The following is a 23,490-nucleotide window of genomic DNA, read 5'->3' on the forward strand; positions in this document are numbered from 1 at the left end:
GCAGCTTTATTCGGTTCCGAGATAAAATTCCTAGATATGCACAAGGGATATGCTTTGTGGTATAACATTAAACATATGTTGTTTTGTGTCTATGTGCAGGGGAGACGATGCACGTGGCTTCCTCAGAGTTCGCGGATGACCCCTGCTCCTCTGTGAAGCGTGGGACTATGGTCCGAGCCGCGCGTGCCCTCCTGTCTGCTGTCACGCGCCTTCTCATCCTGGCTGACATGGCTGATGTCATGAGGCTCCTGGCTCACCTCAAGATCGTACGTTCTCTTCTTGTTCATCTCTCACTGGTCATTTCTTTCCCCCACAGTTGCAGTTCATTTGTGAAATGAATCACTATTTATTTATCATTAATAATTTATTGTGTTCATAATTTGTATAACTTTTTTGTTTGTTTTGTTTTGTTTTATGGTTTTTGTTTTTGAGCTTGTTTAATGTTGTTGTTTTGTTTTGTTATTTGTTTTGTCTTCGTTTTCTTTTTTGTTTTTAGTTTAGTTTTTAGTTTACCAGCTTTTGTTTTTGTTTTGTTTTTGTTTTGTTTTTGCATTTGTTTTGTTTGTTTTTTTGTTGTTTGCTTTTTTCTTTTCTTTTCTTTTCTTTTTCTTTTAATTTTAGTTTTTAGTTTACTAGATCGTACAGCCCTACTCTCTACCCACCTTACACATTTTTGCACCTGAACATTTACACACATATGTATTAACCTACATTTTGTTGCCAGTGAGAGCTGTCTCCTGGACAATTCATTGTCATCTTTCTGTTCCTTTTTCGTTCTGACTGAGTGCGGCTGGTCTTCACAGCTGGTCACTGTCCACTTGATCAGAACAAGCCAGATCAGCCTCTCAATTGTTTTGATATCCAAGTACACACATCTGCCTTTCTTTCAAGGGCACAGGAGTTATATTTATTGGAGAAAAAAGAAGCTCTCTTTATTTCCACTCCTGCTCTCTATTCGCATAGCATATATTGCCGTAGCAACAACCTCCTGGTATAACTTTGCAAAAGATAATTAAAATGCATAAATAATACTCTCAAATACCACTTATCTTGCCTCTAGTCATCAAATAGGCTTCATGTTTTGCATTTGTAATTTTGGTGTAGATAATTATATTTCAGAGTGGCTGAATTTAGGCTTTTTGCTCTTATACCTTAATTTCCATACAGTTTTTGCCCTTTATCCTATTTCTTCTAGTTGCATCGTTCTGTTTTCTTTCGATTTTTGTTCCCCACTGGCACGGAGGAAACAGACACAATTCTTCTCACTTTAAACCAACAATTTATAGAGTTTATAGTGTTTTTATTTTGTTTTTTTTACCCAGCGGCCTCTCTGTTATATAATCAGTAAACAAATTTGAGAACTAAGATCTATCAAACTCAATGGTTGCGAAAAAAATAACTTTTATGGTGTAGGATATGACTGAGAAACTTTAAGATGTCCCTCAAGGGACAAAACACCTCCTTGTTCTTCTGCTAGTCTCATTACGGACAGTGAAAACTGTCAGAAATCACATTACATGTGTCCCAGGAGAACCAATAATAAGCACTAGGAAAGTAAACTGTGTGCTTTATGGAACTTTTATTCTACAATTCATTATATGGATGATGTCTAAACAGCTGGATGTGTGTGTGTGTGTGTGTGTGTGTGTGTGTGTGTGTGTGTGTGTGTGTGTGTGTGTGCGTGTGCGTGTGCGTGTGTGTGTGTGTGTGTGCGTTGATGCATGTGTTTCCAGGTGGAAGAAGCTCTAGAAGCTGTCAAGAATGCCACCAACGAACAGGACTTGGCCAATCGCTTTAAGGAGTTTGGGAAGGAGATGGTCAAACTTAACTACGTTGCTGCCCGCAGACAGCAGGTATTTGTTAAATATCACTTGTGTTTTGAATTCAAGAATATAATGAATTTTTTTGAGTGTATATATTTTGTTTTTGTATAACAAAAGGCTATTATAATGATTTGTTTTAATTTTAAGAAGTTTTAATTCTATCCATTCTATCACAAATTGTTGTATGCATGAAGGGTCTTTGACTAATTGCGTTTTGTACAATTATAGGATGGATGGATGCCTAGCAGTTAAATTTGAAAATGTATTTATCTTCAAACTTTACTCATTTCATCTGTTCATTTCATTTGCTGCTTTACAATAGCTTTCGATAGCTAGCGTGTGTCTGTGTATTTGTGTATTCGTGTTGCAGGAGCTGAAGGACCCTCAGTGCAGGGATGAGATGGCGGCAGCTCGAGGGGCTCTTAAGAAGAACGCCACCATGCTCTACACTGCCTCCCAGGCCTTCCTGCGCCACCCCGACGTGGCTGCTACACGTGCCAACCGTGACTACGTCTTCAAACAGGTCCAAGAGGCCATCGGTGGCATCTCCAGCGCTGCCCAGGCCTCCTCGCCCACCGACGAAAAGCACGGTCACGCTGGCATCGGCGAGCTGGCAGCCGCTCTCAATGAGTTTGACGTGAGTACACTTGTCTGCTTGACAAGGGGTCAAGCAGAATGTTTAGTATGCAGTCACACAAACTGTAACATGATGCGGTTTTTTCATTGTTTTTTAATGTTTCAAGCTATCACATTTATCAGATTAATGTGTCAACTTATAAAAAAGCTTTTTTTAAATCTTTGTAGTCCCTATAAGGTGCTTGTTCGATCAATTTGACATGTCAATATTTAGGGCTAAGGTGTGTCATTTCCACACCACTAATAGCACCAGTATTTCTTATCTCCCATTGTTTACTCACACAGGAAGTCCTGGACCAAACTCATGACATTGGCACAAAACAAAACAAAACAAAAGCAAAATATGTCAAATATAATATTCTAACCACCAGAATCTGCAACGTTTTTGAAAGTAACCATATTGTACCAAATATGTAAAATAACAAAATTAATGCACCCCTCATTTACTTTCTTTTTTTATTTTTTGTTCTTTAAAACAAGAAGTCCAGATGATTCCAATATTGAAGTTTATGGGAAACCATCACAGAAGTTTCAACTTCCTGTGAGAGACTATTTGGAATATAAGGTTAGGCTGCCATCTAGTGGTCATGAAGGACGTTTAAGGTGATCATAAGCACTACTGTTCACAAAATGTTAAAATTAATGTAGTGCAGGTTGTATTGGCACTATAAAAATTTTGGAATATGATCTGCCCTTTTTTATCTTCACCAAGACTTTTGTCAAAATTGTGTCTGCTTAAATAGGGATTGGCGTAAGGTTCAAGGCATTTCAGTGGTGTACTTGGCACACAAAATGGTCAAAAGTGTGTGGATACAGCAAATGGTACCAAATCGTTCAAAATTATGTACACTCAAATGAGATTTTTATCAGTAGTTTAGAATAATATGTTTAGCTGTTTAAGTATGTTGCTTGGAGGCACCAAACACATTAATCAAGAGAAATGTTATTAATGTTAATAAATATAAAATAAAAACTAAAAACTGACATCCACTGTAGCACAATGGTGCTTTTAGACAACAACACACACACACACACACAAACACACACACACACACACACACACACACACACACACACACACACACACACACACACACACACACACACACACACACACACACACACACACACACACACACACACACACTGCTGAGCCAAAACATTATGAATATCGTTAATCATCTTCTAGCAAGGCCACATATTAAGGTCTGGGTAGTTTAGATTGTTAGCAAACAATAAGTTATCATTATCAACATGTTGGATGCAGGAGAAATGGGCATGAATAAAGGTCTAAGCGACTTTGACAAGGGCCAAAGTGTTACAGCAAATTGACCGGATCAGAGTATCTCTGAAACGACAAGGCCAGGTTGCTCCCGGTCAGCAGTGGTGAGAATTTACCAACAGTGGTCCGAGAAGGGAAAACAAACCGGCGACAGGGTGTTTGTGTCCAATACTCATTGATGCACAAGGACAACAAAGGCTGTCCTGTCAGGTCCGAGGCTCCACCTCTCAACCTCTAGGACTTGAAGGATCTGCTGCTAACATTTTGATGTCAGATCTCAAAGCACGATACATATGGAAGGGGAAAATCTCCTCAACCACCACCAGTCTGCAGCATCCACCTGGATGATGGGACGGCAGCCGTATTGCGCCAGAACGCCCACACCACACACACTAGCTTATTGGTGGAGAGGAGACAGGGTGATGAAGCCATATGGAGGCCAATGGGCAAATTTGATCAGGATGCTAGGGTTACACCCCTACTCTTTTTCAAAGGACATCCTGGGATTGTTACTGACCATAGAGAATCAGGAACTCTGTTTAATGTCTCATCTGGAGGACAATAGATGTAGTCCCAAAATATGAGCGCATGGCATTTACATGTGTGTAAATTGGTATTTTTTCATCAAGTATTTTTTCATGAAACCCCTAAAAGCAGCGATACTCAGTGACTGTTATTTTAATATCATTTATATAGTATTATAAAACAATTAGTTCCAGTCCTTGATTCTGATTGGTCAATAGTTGTGTTTTGTAACCATGTTTGTTCTCATTTATATTGTTCATTGAAGCTTATAGAGTAGAGTATGTGAGTTTACCTGCATTTACAATAGATATAGCATTTTTCTTCAGGTCAGTCCTATATTCGTAAAAAAAAAAAAAATCCGTTGGAATGTCTGCTGTGATATCTTTACCTTTTAACAGTTAAGAGGTTTTCCGTGCCCACTAGTCATTTGTCACTTGCTTCTCCGTGTTCACAAGTTTCAGTCCTTTCAATATAAAAGTCTTCTCTACTGACTGACTCACTCATAAAGACATCACTCATAAAGACTCACCCTTTGTCGCCATCTAATGGTGAAATAATGTAACTTCTATTGCTGTTCATGGTCAGGGATTATTTTTACAGTGGTAGGAAGGCTATTAGTATGGAAGCCCGTTTCCGCCATAGTTGAGAAAAAAAAGAAGATTATCTAAGTCATAATATTGAGAAAGTTTCTCATAATTATGACTTAGTATCTCATTATATTGAGAAAGTTTCTCATAATTATGACTTAGTATCTCATTATATTGAGAAAGTTTCTCATAATAATGAGTTCCCTTTCAAGGGAACTTCGAGCTGCGTCAAACGCTGCGGGAACGCCCCTGCGTTGTGCGTCATGAAGCACGTATGGAATCAGCCCAATGGAGAGATGAAACGTCATAGGCGGGTGACGTCACCGACCAGGAAACTATAAAGCACCCCAAAAACACAAGCGCATTAGCTTCTGTGCTTTCAGTCGCGCTACATGTGAATCTGTCCCTGTGTGATATTGTCTGTCTTACATACCCTGCACCACACAAACAATTTATCCCTATATATATATATATTGAGAGATTATGGCGGACGAACAGCAGTTTAGAAAGTGTGTTCCTCCCTGCTCGCGTTATTTAACGAGCGGGGATACACATGATCTTTGTGTTGTTTGTTTGGGAGTTCAGCATGCCCAGTTTGCTCTCGAGGGAGCAGACTGTGAGCATTGCGAGCGTTTGCCGTTAAGGACGCTCCGCTCCCGCCGGTCGCTCTTTGAGGAGAGCGGTTCGGTGCGCGCTCCCCGCGGTTCGGGTCCCGCTTCTGCCGAGGCAGAGCGGCGGCGCTTATCGTGGGGATCGCAGATGGATCTCACAGCGGGGTTTGAGACGGGCTCTGCCTTATCTCTCCCTTCACCTGTGAGATCCAGTGCCTCAGTCCCGGGTTCGGAAGCACGCGCTGCGGTTTCTTCCGCTCGGGCTGAGGCACCAATGCTATCCAGTTCTGAGGAACTTGATGTTGTTAGTGTTGAGGGAGATGTGGAGGATTCGCCACCCCACACTCCTGAGAGTGATGAGCTTATGGAGGTGTTAACAAGAGCTGTTGAAAAACTTAATATTGAATGGCCAGTGACTAGACAGGAGTCTGTTTCTAAATCAAAGTTGGATGAGAGATTTTTGCCGTCACGTGTGCAGCCTCCACGCCGGTGCCTGCCGTTTTTCCATGATCTCCACACCGAGGTGTCGAAATCATGGAGAAAACCGGTGTCATATAGAGTGTTTAGTCCCCAGACTTCAACATACGCTAATATTATGGGAGCCAAGGCTCATGGTTATGGTGCGTTGCCTCGTGTGGAAGAGACGCTTGCGAGCCATCTCTCCCCCGAAGCAGCATCATCTTTTAAGGCACCGGCATTACCCACCAAGCCTTTAAGAAACACTTCGGCTTTGGTGGGTAAAGCATATTCGGCAGCAGGTCAGGCTGCGTCATGTCTGCATACTATGTCAATCTTGCAGGCATACCAGGCTGATCTGCTAAGGGACATGAGTGAGAGTGAGGAGGTCAGTACTGACGTAGTTCGCGAACTGCGTCAGGCTGCTGATTTATCCCTGCGTGCCACCAGAGAATCGGCCAAATTAATGGGTCGTTCTATGGCAGCTCTGGTGGCCGCAGAAAGACATTTGTGGTTAAATCAGACTAATATTAAAGAGAGAGAAAAAGCTTTTCTTTTAGATGCTCCTCTTTCTCCCATGGGGTTGTTTGGTGATGCTGTGAATTCAGTTATCGATAAATTCCAAGAAGAAAAGAAACAAACTGCAGCTTTTAAAAAGTTTCTTCCCCTTAAAGTTCATGTCCCTGGGGCTGCTGGGCGGGAGCAGCCCCGGCCGTCTTCGAGCTCATCACATAGAGCGCAGCAGAGGCAGAGTGTCGCGTCTCGTGCTCCCCCTGCTGGACAGTGGGCTCAGCCGCGACACTCTCAGCCGAAGCCTTCTCCCAGTAGAACTGATCTGAGGACAGTTATATTGGCTAAGAAGGCTTCGGCTAAGAAGAAGTCCTGACGCCAAGCCGTTCAGGATGCTGAGGGTGGTCCCCACCGAGGCGGAAAGGTGTTCACCTCTTTTTACGGTGCCCATTCCTCCTCGGTGCCCTCAGGGGCTCGTTCTGCCAACCCCGCCTTTATGCCGGGGCACAGACGATCCCAGCGAGCGCTTTCCCGAGGGACGCTCGCTCCCTCTGAGGAGGGTCTCAGAGCGGTCAGACCAGTTGTTCCCTGCCGGTGCGCCGTTACAGGGCGCTGCGTCTGCTGCTCAAGTTACACCAGAGGCCAGTCTCGAGAGGCTGGTACCCTTAGTAGAATTTCTGGCAGAGTGGAAAAGCCTTCCAAAAATATCTCATTGGGTCCTGCAGACAGTAGAAAAGGGTTATGCTATCCAGTTCAGGTGTCGTCCACCAAAATTCAGAGGGGTTCTGCACACAGTGGTGGGCCCCGAGCAGGCTCTGGTATTGGAACAAGAGGTGAAAACGCTCCTTCAAAAAGAGGCTATAGAACGGGTTCCTCCTCCCAGTTTGGAGTCAGGTTATTACAGCCGATATTTCATCGTTCCAAAGAAGGATGGGGGGTTGCGTCCAATTTTAGACCTGCGCATATTGAATCGCTCGGTAGGGAAGCTAAAATTCAAGATGCTCACTATCAAGCAGATCGTGTCTCAAATCAGGTCCGAGGACTGGTTTGTCACGATAGATCTGAAGGACGCATACTTCCATGTGTCCATCCTTCCACAACACAGGAAGTTCCTGAGGTTCGCCTTCGGGGGCGAGGCGTACCAGTACAGGGTTCTTCCGTTTGGCCTAGCTTTATCTCCCCGCACTTTCACGAAATGCATGGATGCAGCACTAGTGCCTCTGAGGCTTCAGGGCATTCGTATTCTCAATTACATCGACGATTGGTTGATTTTAGCTCAGACCGAGCAGATGGCGGTTCGGCATCGAGATGTCGTCCTCGCTCATATCAGAAAGTTGGGGTTGAGGCTGAACGCAAAGAAAAGTGTATTATCTCCTTCCCAGAAGACCACTTTTCTGGGTGTCGTTTGGGATTCGGTATCGATGCGGGCGCGACTCTCTCCGACCCGCATCGCTTCGATTCTCTCAGCTGTGAAACAAGTGAAGCTAGGCCAGCTACTCACTGTCAAGCAGTTTCAGAGACTGTTGGGTCTGATGGCAGCAGCGTCCAACGTTATACCTTGCGGCCTGTTGTACATGAGACCGCTACAGTGGTGGCTCAGGACCAAGGGATTCTCCCCGAGGGGAAATCCGCTCCGCACGTTCAAAGTCACGCGGCGCTGCCTTCGTGCTCTGGTCATGTGGAGAGAAACTTGGTTCCTATCCAAAGGTCCTGTGCTGGGGGCTCTTTGTCGTCGCATAACGCTAACGACGGATGCTTCCCTCACAGGGTGGGGGGCGGTCATGAGTGGTCGCCCAGCCCAAGGTCTGTGGCAGGATCATCATCTTTCGTGGCACATAAATTGTCTAGAGATGTTGGCTGTGTTTCAGGCTCTGAAACACTTCCTAACAGACCTGAGAGGCCATCATGTGTTAGTTCAATCAGACAACACGTCGGTGGTCTCTTATATAAATCATCAGGGGGGCCTGCGGTCTCGCCGGCTTTACAAGTTGGCCCGTCAGATCCTCCTGTGGTCCCAAGGGAAGCTACTATCTCTGAGAGCAATGTATCTCCCTGGGTATTTGAATGTGGTAGCAGACTCCCTGTCGAGGCAGGGGCCGAGGCCAGGGGAATGGAGACTCCACCCCGAGGTGGTGGAGCTCCTTTGGTTGAGTTTCGGTCGCGCCGAGGTGGACCTATTCGCTTCCAAGGAGACCACTCATTGTCATCGGTGGTTCTCCATCACTCTTCCAGCCCCCCTGGGGTTGGATGCTATGGTGCAGCCGTGGCCGAGGTCACGTCTGTACGCCTTTCCCCCGATTGCTCTGTTACCAGGAGTTCTGGAGAGGGTCCGCCGGGACGGGGTCAGTCTACTACTAGTAGCCCCGTTCTGGCCGGCCCGAGTATGGTTTGCGGACCTGATTTCTCTCCTGGACGGTTCTCCTTTGGAGCTCCCGGTCAGGAGGGATCTACTCTCCCAGGCGGGGGGCACGGTACTTCACCCCCGCCCAGAATTGTGGAAACTGTGGGCTTGGCCTCTGAGGGGGCTCAGCTCATAGACTCCGGTCTCTCAACCGAGGTTGTTGAGACCATTCTTAACTCCAGAGCTCCATCCACGAGGAAGCTTTATGCCTTGAAGTGGAAACTTTTCACTTCTTGGTGTGGAGAACACCTGCAGGACCCAGTTAACTGCCCAGTGGGTGCAGTGCTGGAATTCCTGCAGGAGCGCTTCTCCACAGGGTTATCCCCCTCCACACTAAAGGTGTATGTGGCGGCACTAGCTGCTTACCACGTCCCTTTCAGTGGAGTTTCTCTTGGGAGACACCCGCTTATAACTCGTTTCCTCCGTGGCACTTTGAGGCTGAGGCCAGCAGTTCGTACGAGGGTGCCGACTTGGGATCTGGCCATTGTATTAGAAGGTCTTTCCCTAGCTCCTTTTGAACCTATCGAAGAAGTTCCCGAGAAGTTTCTCACTTTTAAGACTATCTTTTTGCTTGCTATCTCTTCACTAAAAAGAATCGGAGATTTGCAGGCTCTGTCGGTTTCACCCTCGTGCCTGGAATTTGCACCTGGCATGGTTAAAGCTTTTCTGCATCCTAGACCAGGTTACGTTCCTAAGGTTCCTACTAATATTGTTAGACCTACGGTTCTGCAGGCTTTCTGTCCTCCTCCATTTATGTCATCGGACCAGGAGAAACTTAATTCACTCTGCCCTGTTAGGGCATTAGACGCTTATGTCCACAGAGCTGCCCTGTGGAGGAAATCAGAACAACTTTTTGTATGTTTCGGGCCACCCAGGAAAGGGTGTCCGGCGTCTAAACAGAGAATGAGCAAGTGGGTGGTTGAGGCTATCTCACTTGCTTATGAGTCGGCTGGCCAGCCTTCACCTTTGGTTGTCCGAGCTCACTCTACCAGGAGTATGGCTGCTTCTAAAGCTCTTTTGTCGGGGGTTTCCCTGAGTGATGTTTGTGATGCGGCTGGATGGTCTTCACCGCATACTTTTGTTAAGTTCTATGACCTAGACTTAAGCTCTACCCCTGGGGCACAGGTGCTCTCGTCCTCTGTGCGCTAGTCTCACATGACGGTCATTTGGTCCTATGGCGACGTGGGTATTCGCGTTCCCGCAGCGTTTGACGCAGCTCGAAGTTCCCTTGAAAGGGAACGTCTCGGTTACGTATGTAACCCTAGTTCCCTGATAGGGAACGAGACGCTGCGTCGCTCCGCCATACTCCCGGCACTCCCGTTAGCGCTTCCTTCAAGCCTATCAGAAGCTAATGCGCTTGTGTTTTTGGGGTGCTTTATAGTTTCCTGGTCGGTGACGTCACCCGCCTATGACGTTTCATCTCTCCATTGGGCTGATTCCATACGTGCTTCATGACGCACAACGCAGGGGCGTTCCCGCAGCGTTTGACGCAGCGTCTCGTTCCCTATCAGGGAACTAGGGTTACATACGTAACCGAGACGATACTAAGTCATAATTATGAGAAAGTTTCTCGTAATAATGACTTAAGTATCTCATAATAATGAGACATTTTCTTATAATAATGACTTACATCTCATAATAATGAGAAACTTTCTCATAATAATGACTTAACATCTCGTAATAATGAGAAACTTTCTCATAATAATGACTTAGCATCTCGTAATAATGAGAAACTTTCTCATAATAATGACTTAACATCTCGTAATAATGAGAAACTTTCTCATAATAATGACTTAACATCTCGTAATAATGAAAAACTTTCTCATAATAATGACTTAACATCTCGTAATAATGAGAAACTTTCTCGTAATAATGACTTCGCATCTCGTAATAATGAGAAACTTACTCGAAATAATGACTTATTTTCTCGCACTTCTACGCATGTGCAAAGCCGTGGAGCAGAAGGGAGTGCCACGCTAGCGACATCCGCGGGTCAAAGCGTGTAAATGCATCACAGCACACATGGCACGCTCTGCAGTGAATAACATTAATGATAAATAATCAGTATATAAGACGGGCTTCCATACTAGATAGTCTTTTATGCATTTGTAATATTCATTTGTATTTTTGTGTATGAACAAGCAGCAACACAGAAGGGTTCAGTGTTCTAAAAACGCGGGGCTCAATTGAAAAGAAGTTCAGCTTTTAAAAACACGTCTCAAGACCTTGCGTTTTCTCCATTCCACTACCCACAGCCCACTTATGTGTAAATGTCCCAAAGTCATAAACATCTTAATTGATATCGTATTGATATCTTCAGATGAACCTGCACATCAAATATCCTAGACGCATCCGCAAAATACGTGATATATTAACAAATATATGCATATATTTTATGAAGATGTATGTTACACTTAAACTTAACGAATAAATGTAATAATCCAACTTTAATCTGATAGTTTTGTAAGTTCACGTAACACCATCGGTGTGCACAAGCAGGCGTCCTTCGTTACCATGGTAACCGTCCTGCTTCTGCTTTCCACTTTCACACTTTTTCGTGGGTATGGAAAAGTATGGAAGATACTGATGATTTGTAATTGATGTTATTTTTACTTCATCGAAAAGTTGCACATTTATACATACTTTTTGGATTTTATATTTGTTTTGTGTTGTAACCGTTTTATAAAAGCAATAAGGTGTTCTAGTGCTGTATCGTGAATAAGTCACGGCTGAAGGTTTTGCAGGCACTTGACTAATTCATGATACAGCACAGCCTCTCATACCTTATTGCTTACTTATAGTATTATACCTTATTGCTTACTTATAGTATTTATTCATATTTGAAATGAGCTTTTATTTTTATATTTTGACTTATCAATTTAATTTGAGCCACAATTATAGTAATCTAAACTCTAACTAGACAATTTCAGCTGTGAAGTATCTTGTAGCTTACAAGTCAGGAATAATTGTGTTTTAGATAGGATGATTTTCTTCTGTTCTAGTGTAGACAGCTGCACTGCAGCTCTGTCTGAAACCATCTCTGTTTGTGTTGATTAAACATAGAAGTGCATTTTATTCACTGTAAGTCTATATATATATAAGTCTATGGGAATCAAGTTGAGAACTTGCAGCCTGGAATATAGAAATAACTGCGTTGGACAAAAATGGCTTTTGGATATATTTGTATAGGGAGATTGGATTTAGTGTGTAAAGAAAATGACTCATTGGTTGACAATATGTGACTTCTGGCTGGGCCAGTGGTATTTTGTTCGACAAAGGAAGACGGGACAGTGGAAGAAGTTGAAGTGTTTTGGAAGCCTGTTTAATCTTTTTTGTTTGTTTGATCCACAGAATCACGGAATTAATTAGAATTTACAGTTTTAACAACTCAAAACGTGGACACGTGGACACAGTTTCCTGTTCCTGTCAACATTTCGTCCCTGCGCTTTGTTGAGGTCACACTTTCTTGATAGTCAGTGTTTCTCACACCTGCTGGATAGTATTAGACTGTGTGTGGCAGTGATGCATATGATTTCTTAAAGAGGAATCGCAGCTGGTGCATAAGGTGCGAGACGGGTGTGAAGAGTGGAGACGTCCCGCTAATGAGTCTCTTTCTCCCCGACCTCCTGCATTTCTCATGAAGCTCAGACGCACAGCTCACCCAGCTTTCACACTCCTATTTATCAGAGTGAATATGCATGCGGGGAGATAGTAATGGCATGACAAAAATTGCACATCTCTTTGAAAATTCCCTGTGAAAATGTGTCATCTACTTGGGAATGTTCTGCTTTGATATTCTTTCTGACCTGTTTTGAAGTAAGTTCTGTGTATGAGATTTTGCCTGTGTTATGAGGACAGCATGCGGGTCATCAACATTTTGACATGAAATGCCATTTTTAAAACAATTATAATAATATTTCATTTTTCATAATTTTAATCATCCTTTATTTCACAGTAATATTGTGAAATATTACAATATACAATGTATTTATTTTTTTATACTACAGTTTTCAGTGTCACATGATCCAGTAGCACTTTGTTTTACAGTCCTGTTTCACATGAACATACTATGTACTTATTGTAGTAATGACACTAACTAGGTACTAACCCTGAACCTACCCCTAAATCTTAACTTAACCCATGTGGTTACCTTACACTACTCATTACTTCTGTGGTAAGAACACTTTAAGTACATTGAAAGTGCACGTACTGTAAAATGAAGTGTTACCCATGATCCGTCAGAAATCATTCTAATATGCTGATTCAGTGCTCAAGAAACATCTCTTATTAGCAATCTTGAAAATAGTTGTGCTGCTAATTTTTAAAATAATTAGAGGACACCGCAAGTTTGGACATGTTTGCTTTACAAAAATTATGTTACAAATAAATCTTGTTCTTTTGAGCTTTCTATTCGTCATTAGATCCGATGTATCATGGTTTCTATGTAAAATATTTACATATTAAAATTATTAATATTATTATTGAAATTTATTTTTAAATACTTAAAACATGATATATTATTAAAATTAGCAGTGCTTTTCTGGTGTCTTACTGGGTCTACCAGCTTTAAATAGTCATAACAAGAGTTCTGTATTAACTAAATTCTGTATTTCTTTTTACAGCCAATGTTTTTTCAGTGCAGTTCTATGTCAAAACTATGGTGGCCAAGAGGTGCAAAACAAATCACAATTATAAAAACAAAATAACAATTCAGAAAACACAACGACAATTCAAACCACACAATAACAATTCAGAAAACACAATAACAATTCAGAAAACAAAATAACAATTCAGAAAACATATTGACAATTCAGAAAACAAAATAGCAATTCAGAAAACAAAATAAAAATTCAGAAAACACAATAACAATTCAGAAAACACAACGACATTTCATAGAAAACGGAAAACTTTTTGAGAATGGCAAACTTGTCGCTGATTGGACGAGACACCTGTCAATCAAGCTTTACAGGAATTAAGAAATTTGTGATCAACATTGTTTTGCTAAATGTGAAAATGGAACACATTAAACATTACTTTGAAGAAGGACATTCATATGCCGTGATTGTGGACATGCTGGCGAAATACCACGATATTAAAACTATTTACAAGATTACTAAAAAATATGTACATGCGCTTCGTGAGGCGCACACACACGCAAGGTCTCTCGCTCTCTGTCTCTACCTCTCTGCTGTGCGCTAGACGGTTCGGAGCTGGCGAAAGCGAAAAATTAGTTTTTAAACTAATTTGCGGGCATCAGGGTAGGGTTGCACCAGCCGTTCATAAGTTCTTTCTTAAATTGCAACGTAACATCCACACTAGAGGCTTAGTAACTACTAGCTAGTTTGTAACTAACTGTGTAGGCTACTATATTCCGTTGCACCATTTGTTCGTAAGGCAGAACGTAGCTAGTAGGTCGTAAGCTCTCCGTAAAGTAATGCGTAGTCGCATATTATGACGTTTAGCCTCGATGAACCAGTAGCAGTCTTCAAATGCGTGAGCAGAAGTTGTGTTGCATTGCCGTGAATTTCAGTTTATCCTTCATTCTAACAACTTTTACCTCACGTTACTAACGGTAAAAATAAGTTTCCATTAAAAACGATACTTGATCATAACTTAAGTGTTTTTATATGTAAATAACATTCAGAAACTGTATTTGAAATGAAATAAGCATCAATGAATAAATACTGATACACAAAACATAAGATATTAGTACGTTTATGGATTATGACTCATATTTGATATGCACAACATGGACCAATGCACACAGCGGTTTGGGACGGGTTGGTGTTAAAGAGCCGCTAACAAAGTTGTCTTTTCACATAATGTTCTCTCTCTTAAAATGTAAGTGAGTGTAAATGTCAGCATTATCATATATGTCTAAAGAATTGAAGTCTGTCAGGTAAAAGTAGAGCTTATTGATGCAGTTTACTGTCTGATATTTTATTCCAACCGTTACTCCTGATCGGAGGCTGCCGTAAATATTTAGTTGGAACGTAGAGTTACGTTTAAACTAAGTTTAATGGTGCAACGTAAAAATATTTAGTAGTTCGTAAGTTGTAACTTAGTTCCCATTTACGTCAAAACTAGGCTAAGTTGTAACTTACGCACAGCTGGTGCAACCGGCCCCAGGGAGCCGCTATCAATATGCGGGGAACTTCCGGGAGACTTGGGATGTCTGCATATCACTCCATGGGACCGAACTATCTTTGGCATGTTGATGGGTGCGATAAACTTAAGCCATTTGAGCACAAGCTCATTTTAATGTCGTGGTATGTCGCCAGCATGTCCACAATCACGGCATATGAATGTCCTTCTTCAAAGTAATGTTTAATGTGTGTGTTCCATTTTGATCACAAATTACTTACTTCCTGTAAAGCTAGTTTGACAGGTGTCTCGTCCAATCAGCGACAAGTTTGCCATTCTCAAAATGTACCTACCTTTTCCGTTTTCTATGAAATGTCGTTGTGTTTTCTGAATTGTTATTGTGTTTTCTGAATTGTTATTGTGTTTTCTGAATTGTTATTTTGTTTTGTGAATTGTCATTGTGTTTTCTGAATTGTTATTTTGTTTTTATAATTGTGATTTGTTCTGCACCTCTCGGCCACCGTACTAAACACTGTTATTTGAATGCTTCTCCCAGTGCAATGCCTTGTCTCATAAGCTTTCTTTGTAAGTGTATTACTGTTAACACGGTTTTTACTTTATTTGACAAACTGAGGGATGAGGCCAAATGACTTTCTGTGGTAATCGACACACCGCACAGATGCTGTCGATAGAGCTTAACTGGTATTGAACCCAGGACATTGCTTTCAAATCTTACAGAAAAGACAAAACAGCTGAGTAAATGGAAGATAAAGAACTCGTAAGCCCTGTTTGTTGATCCAGCGCTCAATATGCTGTGATCTTATTGGGTTTCTAAACGGAGTGATACAAAATTTGGCTTGAAACTCACTGGGGCAAGTTGGCAAGTTTTGCAGTTTATACAGCATTTACCGCTTCTGTGGAAATGGCTTGTGGCGTTTTGTTTATTACATCTGTCGTGTGGAAGTTTACAGGTCTGAGGGGCAACAAGAGATCTGTGACAAAACCTAGTGATTTAGGGCCTTATTACCACTCCTGATGCGAATGCTGTTCCAAAAGGTATAGGCCTCTTAATTAGGTTGCCTCTCAAGAGCCCCTTTCACACAGCGCGTTGATCCCGGGAAATTGCTGGGAAATTGCCAGAACACCTTCTGTGTGAACGCAAACAAGACCCGGGATTGATGCCGGCATTGATGCCGGGTTGGGGACCTAGTAACATTGCCAGGATCAGTCCCGGAACGCGCGCTGTGTGAACAAATGCCGTAATCAATGCCGAGTCGTAATGATGACGCTGAAGCCGGGATCGTTCGCCAGCGTCATACGGTACGTAATGCGCTAGTTTATGATCGAATCCGAGAAGAAAATGCACAAGCGTGAGAGAGAAATCGCAGCTCATAAGCAAACTAGAGACGCTGCTGAGACATTACACGTCACATCGAAGTCACGTGTCTTTACGGGATTTTTACGGGTTGTGTGTGAACTCTGATTCCGGAAAATCACTGGCAGTGTGAATGAACCAAAGTCAAACGATCCCGGGTCAAATCCCAGGTCACTTTATCTCGGTATTTTCCAGAATCTCTGTGTGAAAGGGGCTATTGTAAATAGTTTTGACCAGATTGTAAGACAGCATTCGATGTATCCTTCAGGGAAGGCAATCCCAGAATGCATTTCAACAAGCTCAGTGAAAACAACAAATCCAAGATTGCTGACAATGCTAGATTCAATTATAATAATAAGGTATTATTATTATTATTAATAGTATAATTATTATATGCATTACTGTTGAAAAGTATGATTTGTTTTAATGCTTTTGAAAAAAAGTATCTTATGCTCACCAAGGCTGCATTTATTTTATCAGAAATGCAGTAAAAACAGTAAAATTGTTAAATAGTATTTGAATATCTTTTAAAATGAAATCTATGTAATAATGAAATGTAATTTTTAGTTAATAATGTAATTCACACACACACACACACACACACACACACACACACACACACACACACACACACACACACACACACACACACACACACACAGACACACACACACACACAACCAACACATTCATGCCTGTTATTTTCCTCAGAGTGCTTCTTTTTTTCAGTTTTGACCTGCAGGATGCCGTCTCTGAGCAAATCAGCAAAACAGATCATCAAAGAAACTGTTTATTCCCCACACTGCCATTTGTTTACCCAGCGTGCTTCACTCTGAAAAAACAAATCAGTGTCTTGAGCATGCATGTTCTCTCCACTTAAGTGCCTGTTTTGTTTTCTCATTAGTGCAAAAGATGGACTGCAGTTTTGACTGCTATTGCTGATATTTTTTTTATTTTTTTTTTACTTTTAAGATGATTGCAAATTCAATAATTCTCCATTCAAAAGCCTATTATGATGTTATGTCATCATGCTGAGGTTAAGTATTGGAGTATGTTTATTTATACAGCATCACTGGTTTCGCAGTGTGTCCTGTGGAGTGACATGGTTGTGTCTGGGCAGCACACCATTGGTCAGACTATGCACATCTCAGAGTAAACAATAGGGGGCAGTGTTGCACCACACCAGAATCCCCTCTCTGTCTGAAAGCAAGCATGATTCATGTCGTTTCTTTCACATCTTCTCTGGTTTGGTAGTTACAGACCAGACTTCCTCTCGTCTTTCATTGCACTCAAAGCTCTGTATTGATACTGTATCTCAGTAAGGATTGGTAGCTTCTGACATAGAGTATGTCTGAACTGAAGCTATAGCGTGTGCGTGTGCGTTTGCTTGTGCGTGTGTGTGTGTGTGTGTCTGTGTGTGTGTGTGTGTGTGTGTGTGTAGTGATTAGTGGCCATCTTATCTACTGCTGTGAAAATAACCATCACCAGCACTCATGTCTTCTGCAATATCCTTCCTTCCTTCCTTCCTTCCTTCCTTCCTTCCTTCCTTCCTTCCTTCCTTCCTTCCTTCTTTCCTTCCTTCCTTCCTTCCTTCCTTCCTTCCTTCCTTCCTTCCTTCCTTCATTCCTTCCCTCATTTCTTTCCACATTTCCTTCCTTTCTTCCTTCCTTCCTTCCTTCCATCCCTAATTTTTTCACATTTCCTTCCTTATTTTCTTTTCCTTGTTTCTTCCTCTCTTCCTTAATTTATTACCTTCCTTGATTCTTCCCTTCTCTTATTTCTTTCCACATTTCCTTCCTTCCTTCCTTCCTTCCTTCCTTCCTTCCTTCTTCCTTTCAACTTTTATTTAATTCCATATTGTTTCCTTTCTTCTTTCTTTCTCTTCCAACCTCTATTCTTTCTTTCTTTCTTTCTTTCTTTCTTTCTTTCTTTCTTTCTTTCTTTCTTTCTTTCTTTCTTTCTTTCTTTCTTCATTTTTTTCTGTTTCTTTATTAATTTCTTTATTTATATCCCTTACCCTTTCCTTTCCTTCTTTTCTTTGTTTATATACTTATTTCCTTCATTTCACCAATTCTGTCTGCCTCTTTCTTTCTTTCTTTCTTTCTTTCTGCATTATTTTCATTCATTCCTTCCTTTCTTTTTTCCTCTTTCTTGTTTCCTTCATGCATAGTTTGAATGTATCTGTTCCTTTCTTCATACATATTGCTGTCTTTCCTCCTTCTGCCTTACCCTTTTCTTTCCTTCTCTGTTCCTTTCTTTATGTCCTCCAACCCATCCTTCAATCATACCTTTGGTTTTGTGCTTTCTTCATTTGACCATTCCTTTCCTCATTTCCTCCATCCCTCACTTCCTCATCCTTTCTCAATTCTTTTCTTTACTCATTTTGCTTCCTTGCCGCCTCCTATTTCTTTTTCTTCCTTCATTTTTTCTTTATTTGCTATTTTGAAAATTCCCCTCTCATACCTGCCCATCATTTCAGGTTGCTGATGGAAGTGTTCTGGGAAAAGACCCCCCCTCTGGCTTAAACACACACACACACACACACACACACACACACACACACACACACACACACACACACACACACACACACACACACACACACACACACACACACACACACACACACACACACACACACACACACAAACACAGAGCTGTGTCTGTAGCAAAGAATTTGTCATCCTTTATTATTTTTTCACTATGTGGCTTTGCCTTTGTGGATTTTATAATAGTGATTAGGTGTGTACGCATGTGTGTGTGTGACCTTTCCTCGTACTCTCATATAAGTGGATATTGTAGCTCAGGGCTGCCGGAAAGTAATCTCTTTGTCAGAGTTGTCTCATTCATGACCCCATCATATCCCCTTGCTATGTCATTTCCTGTGTCACAATGATGGAGAATCCAAAAAGGACCCCCTGCTTTTAGATGAATCTGTAGTACAAAAGCACCTGTCAAATTAGTGCTCACACCTGACAGACCACCAATGGGGCATGTCAGATGAGCTTCCTGTGCTCCTTAAATCATCTTATGTCTGCCAGTGACATGGAATAAATAATCTGTTCTTAAAGACCAGAACACAACACAACTACAAGTCCTAAACACAATCACACACACATTGCAGCTTCAGACATACTCTGAACCAATACCAATCCTTACTGAAATGTAATGGATGTCGGCTGATGAGCATAAAGAGAAAGAAGTGTTTTGGTTGTGAAGGAGTTTACATGTTTATACAATCTTGGAAATAGATTGCAGATACACACACACACACACACACACACACACACACACACACACACACACACACACACACACACACACACACACACACACACACATACACATACACACACACACACACACACACGCTTGGAAGGCTAATATATGGATATGTATTCGTTGCAGCTGAATAAGGTTCGGCGTAATTGCTATATTAATCTATTCTCTACATTCCTGGCTGTCTTTGCAGGCACATCCTCCGTTTATCTCACCCAGCCTCTGCTTTTCTTTTCTTTTCTTTTCTTTTTTATTCATTTTTTTCTTCTCTTTTTGGATCTTAAGAGAGGACTCACAATGACTTAACATCACTAGGGAGTGTTTTTATGGCTTATACTGAACATAGCTTCATTGCACATTGAAAGTGTCTTGAGTCAGAAATGGATGGACAATACATGTATACAGACACCCACACAACACCCACATGTTAAATCAAAATCCCATTTTTTGATCTCTGAAAGATGTATGTAAATGTATGCCTGTTTTGGGCCTGAGTATGTAGACTCTGGGATTAGAGTGGATTAAACGGACACAGCAGTGAGTTTACCAGTGCATGCCTAGTTCCTCAGACCTGGAATGCTGGTCCTCTTATTCCTGCAGAGGAGCCAAACCCCTTCACAGAGGTTACCCAAAATCAATATCTGTCTCTCTTCTGTGTGCTGAACATATTTAGTTATTTATCGGCCAAAGAGCAGCTCCCCTTCATCTCGGCTACAGTATGGTTATCCGAATAACAGACATTAAAAAACATTCACAATTTCACTGATGCAGTGGTTTATAGGTTTTGTTTTGTTTTCGTCCCCCCCCAGCCTACTAATACTGAATGATTTTTATATCAATAAAACATCTCAGCGTCAGACGATATGCCTACAGACCACCCACAGTTCATTTTTAAAGCAACATTTATTTATTTTTACCTTGAAATATCAGTTTAAAAATTATTCTGATGATAAATTGGCTTCAAATAATGCAAAAAGTTTCTGTTTCTTTTCCATGCTGTGACGCTGTGATTGTCTGTATAACCCAATTGTAACAGCTTGTTTGATGTTGTATGCACCAATACACTTGTTGCTTCATTATTATCATTCCCTGTGACATACTAGTCCCACGTCGGCTCGACCGCGTTCACAGTTTTGGCACTCTGCCAGGTAGATGCATGCGTGTTTCAACCAGGTCCGTTACCCCACCTGGGTTAGGCAAGACGCTAGATTTTTGTTGTATTCACCTGCTACGGCATGAGTAACATTTTTCTGTCAATTCTGCATATATCCTTCGTGATCGATATCGCACGTTTGTTGATGGAGTGGGTTCAGAGCATACTAAATGTCCTGACCGTGTTTGTGCAGGACAAAGCTGTCCCTCTGTGGACATTTCAGAGGTTACAGGAACTGATGGCACACTGTACACGGGCTAAACCATAATTTAAATGCGGCAAATTTTAATGGACAGTAATACAAAGGCAGAACACCATACAATCTGGTAGGTCGCATTATTTGACAGAACACCGGCACAGTAACTTCATATTGACGCACGGCTGAAAAAAGGCAAAGTACCGTAACTCAAATTGAGCATTCCAAAACAAAGCCAAAGAGCGGTAACTGGTGTAACGGTGTTCTGCCTTGGTTTCTCATGGGCTTTTGGATGTTACTGTTAAGAACAACCTATTATTTTCTCAAAAAAAAAAAAAAAAAAATTGGACTCAAGATACTTATCCACATGATAAAGGAGGTCTCGAATATGCCAAAAATATCAATAACTAATTTTCGTCCAAAAACGAAGTTACAGCCGTTTGCCTTTGCACTGCAGAGTAAGTCACACTACATCAAACCAACAATGCTTTATCAAAGAAGTATTATCAGTAAGGACATCATGGCAGATGCTTACACACTGAATGCGACAAACCCCCTTTCTGTAAATCTATTTGTTCTTCATGTCAGAAGTAGTGTGAGCACTTGAAGCACATCAAGGCATCTAATGGGGGGGAAACGAACGAATGACTCTCCTGCCAGTGTTATTTATAAAAGACAGCAATGTAGGCTTTAACCTTATTGGTGTCGTCTTCACATTACAGAGTTTTGTAGTCACTTTTGTAGGTACGCTTTGAAAGTTTGCAGCCTTGCAGATGCATCTCTTCTATCTTGTAATAGTCTATACTGTCAAATTAATTTAGCTATTGTGTCGCCAACATTTGATTACACACATACACATTCAGACGCTTAGCACACAATATGCAGTGGTGTAAAATATATGAGTTACTGTACATAAATATATTTTTGGCGACTTATACATATATAAATATATTAGCAAATTTTACTCCCTACACTGTAAAAAAAACTGATTAATAAGTTATGACAACATGTTTTTACATTGCTTTACTATATTTAACTATATTTACTATATTTATAGTCAGTTTAATGTTATTTAAGTTGAAATTTCTTTAACATCCAAATTGCTTGTAGGTACTGGAAAATTTAAGGCAGCAACTTTTTTACAGTGTACTTTTTTTAAATAAGTATATTTACTCCAATACATTTGTAATGAGTAATGCTACTTTATGCGTGTGCGAGTGCATTAGCTGGTGGTTGCTGAATCACAAAGGAGGAGTAATTTTGCCATTCCTGCTGTATGCCATTCTTTTTGTTATAGTTGTAATATGGCTTACCTTATCAGTCGACATGGTTCTTCTTTGCTTTTGAAATCAATTAGCAATTATCTATCCAAATCAGCTATCCACTATGTTTATGACAGTGAAATATTAACAACAGTGAATTCCACTCATTAAGTGTAGGGGGCTCCAAAATCGCAGAACTACACAATTGTTTAAATTTACTTTAATTTGGGAATGAATTTTGGCAAGTTTGGTCTGTAAGTGCCTGCAAAACTTTGGCTGTTGACTTTCCATAAATATAGTGTCAGTATTTTATTTTTGTTTTTAATAAAATTGATATATTTATTCAGCAAGGGTGCATTAATTTGATCAAAAGTGACAGCACAGTAAACACATTTACATTGTTACCATTTCAGTAACACTTAAAACCTTTAAAGCCTATATTGCATTATAAAGGTATTCATATTGTATGATATGAGGCATTATATCTGTTCATAAATAATTGTAACCGAAGTGAAAATGCAGTATACTATTTGCAGATTCCTTTTTACATCTGCAATTTGTTTTTGTGATGTGTTTTAAGGTATTGTACTTTTTAAAGGTATGTTCAATTAAGTATTACAATTTGTTATAACAGTGGTTACAATTATTCAAGAGACCATAAAAGGTGCATTGCAAGAAATAATTAATTTAGTCTCACTTAAAAATGGCTGAGGATTAATTTTGGCTGACCTCACAGTGGCTCTTGTGTAAAATCAGCACAACTGGTTCGGTATGTAATTCTTTTCAGATTGGACATGGTAACCTTCAGTGAATGGCACCCTCATTAGCATTCAATGGATACCTCTTCATTCTTTAGGCCTTCAGGTGATGGGGTGGCTTTCACATATTCCCCTTCACGCTGCTTTGCCTTGAAGTCAAGGTCATTTTTTCAACGATTACAGAAAGCCAGTGTACCAACTCATATGTTTCCGGAACAGCCATTGAGCCGAGACCAGTACGAGCATGGAGCCTAGGCCAAGGCTAAACCTTCCTGAACCGAGTGAGGAGGAGAGATTGGGCAAGGGATATCGAGCCTGCTGCTTGGTTCTTGCCAAATGCAAATGCAGGTTATATTCCTGGCAGTGTGTCCAAGGCTTCTTTGTGAAAGTTTTCCATGTCTCTTCACCAACCCCGGTAAATAAACTTTGTTCGCGAATATGTGCGTTGCCCTCCTGGGATGCTAGGCAAATCCTGGAATAGTGATTATGAGCACGGCAGACCAATTTTATCTCTCTGCAATCGCTTTTTGCAAAGCTTTATTTCTTCAAGGA

General features: G+C 41.2%; 1 protein-coding gene across 2 annotated transcripts in view; it reads left to right on the plus strand.

Moving 5' to 3' along the window:
• ctnna2 (catenin (cadherin-associated protein), alpha 2) overlaps positions 1-23,490 on the plus strand; it is a 583,061-nt gene that overhangs the window by 121,426 nt on the left and 438,145 nt on the right. For both annotated transcript variants that reach the window (XM_077246418.1, XM_077246419.1), the window contains 3 exons: positions 100-266; positions 1,734-1,853; positions 2,194-2,460. In XM_077246418.1, the coding sequence (XP_077102533.1) occupies positions 100-266; positions 1,734-1,853; positions 2,194-2,460 (554 nt within the window). The remainder of the gene's footprint in view (positions 1-99; positions 267-1,733; positions 1,854-2,193; positions 2,461-23,490) is intronic.

Source organism: Siphateles boraxobius, unplaced genomic scaffold, assembly GCF_051911475.1.
Source record: "Siphateles boraxobius isolate OS27281-9 unplaced genomic scaffold, OSU_SipBor_1 29, whole genome shotgun sequence".
In the NCBI taxonomy this organism is placed as follows: domain Eukaryota; kingdom Metazoa; phylum Chordata; class Actinopteri; order Cypriniformes; family Leuciscidae; genus Siphateles; species Siphateles boraxobius.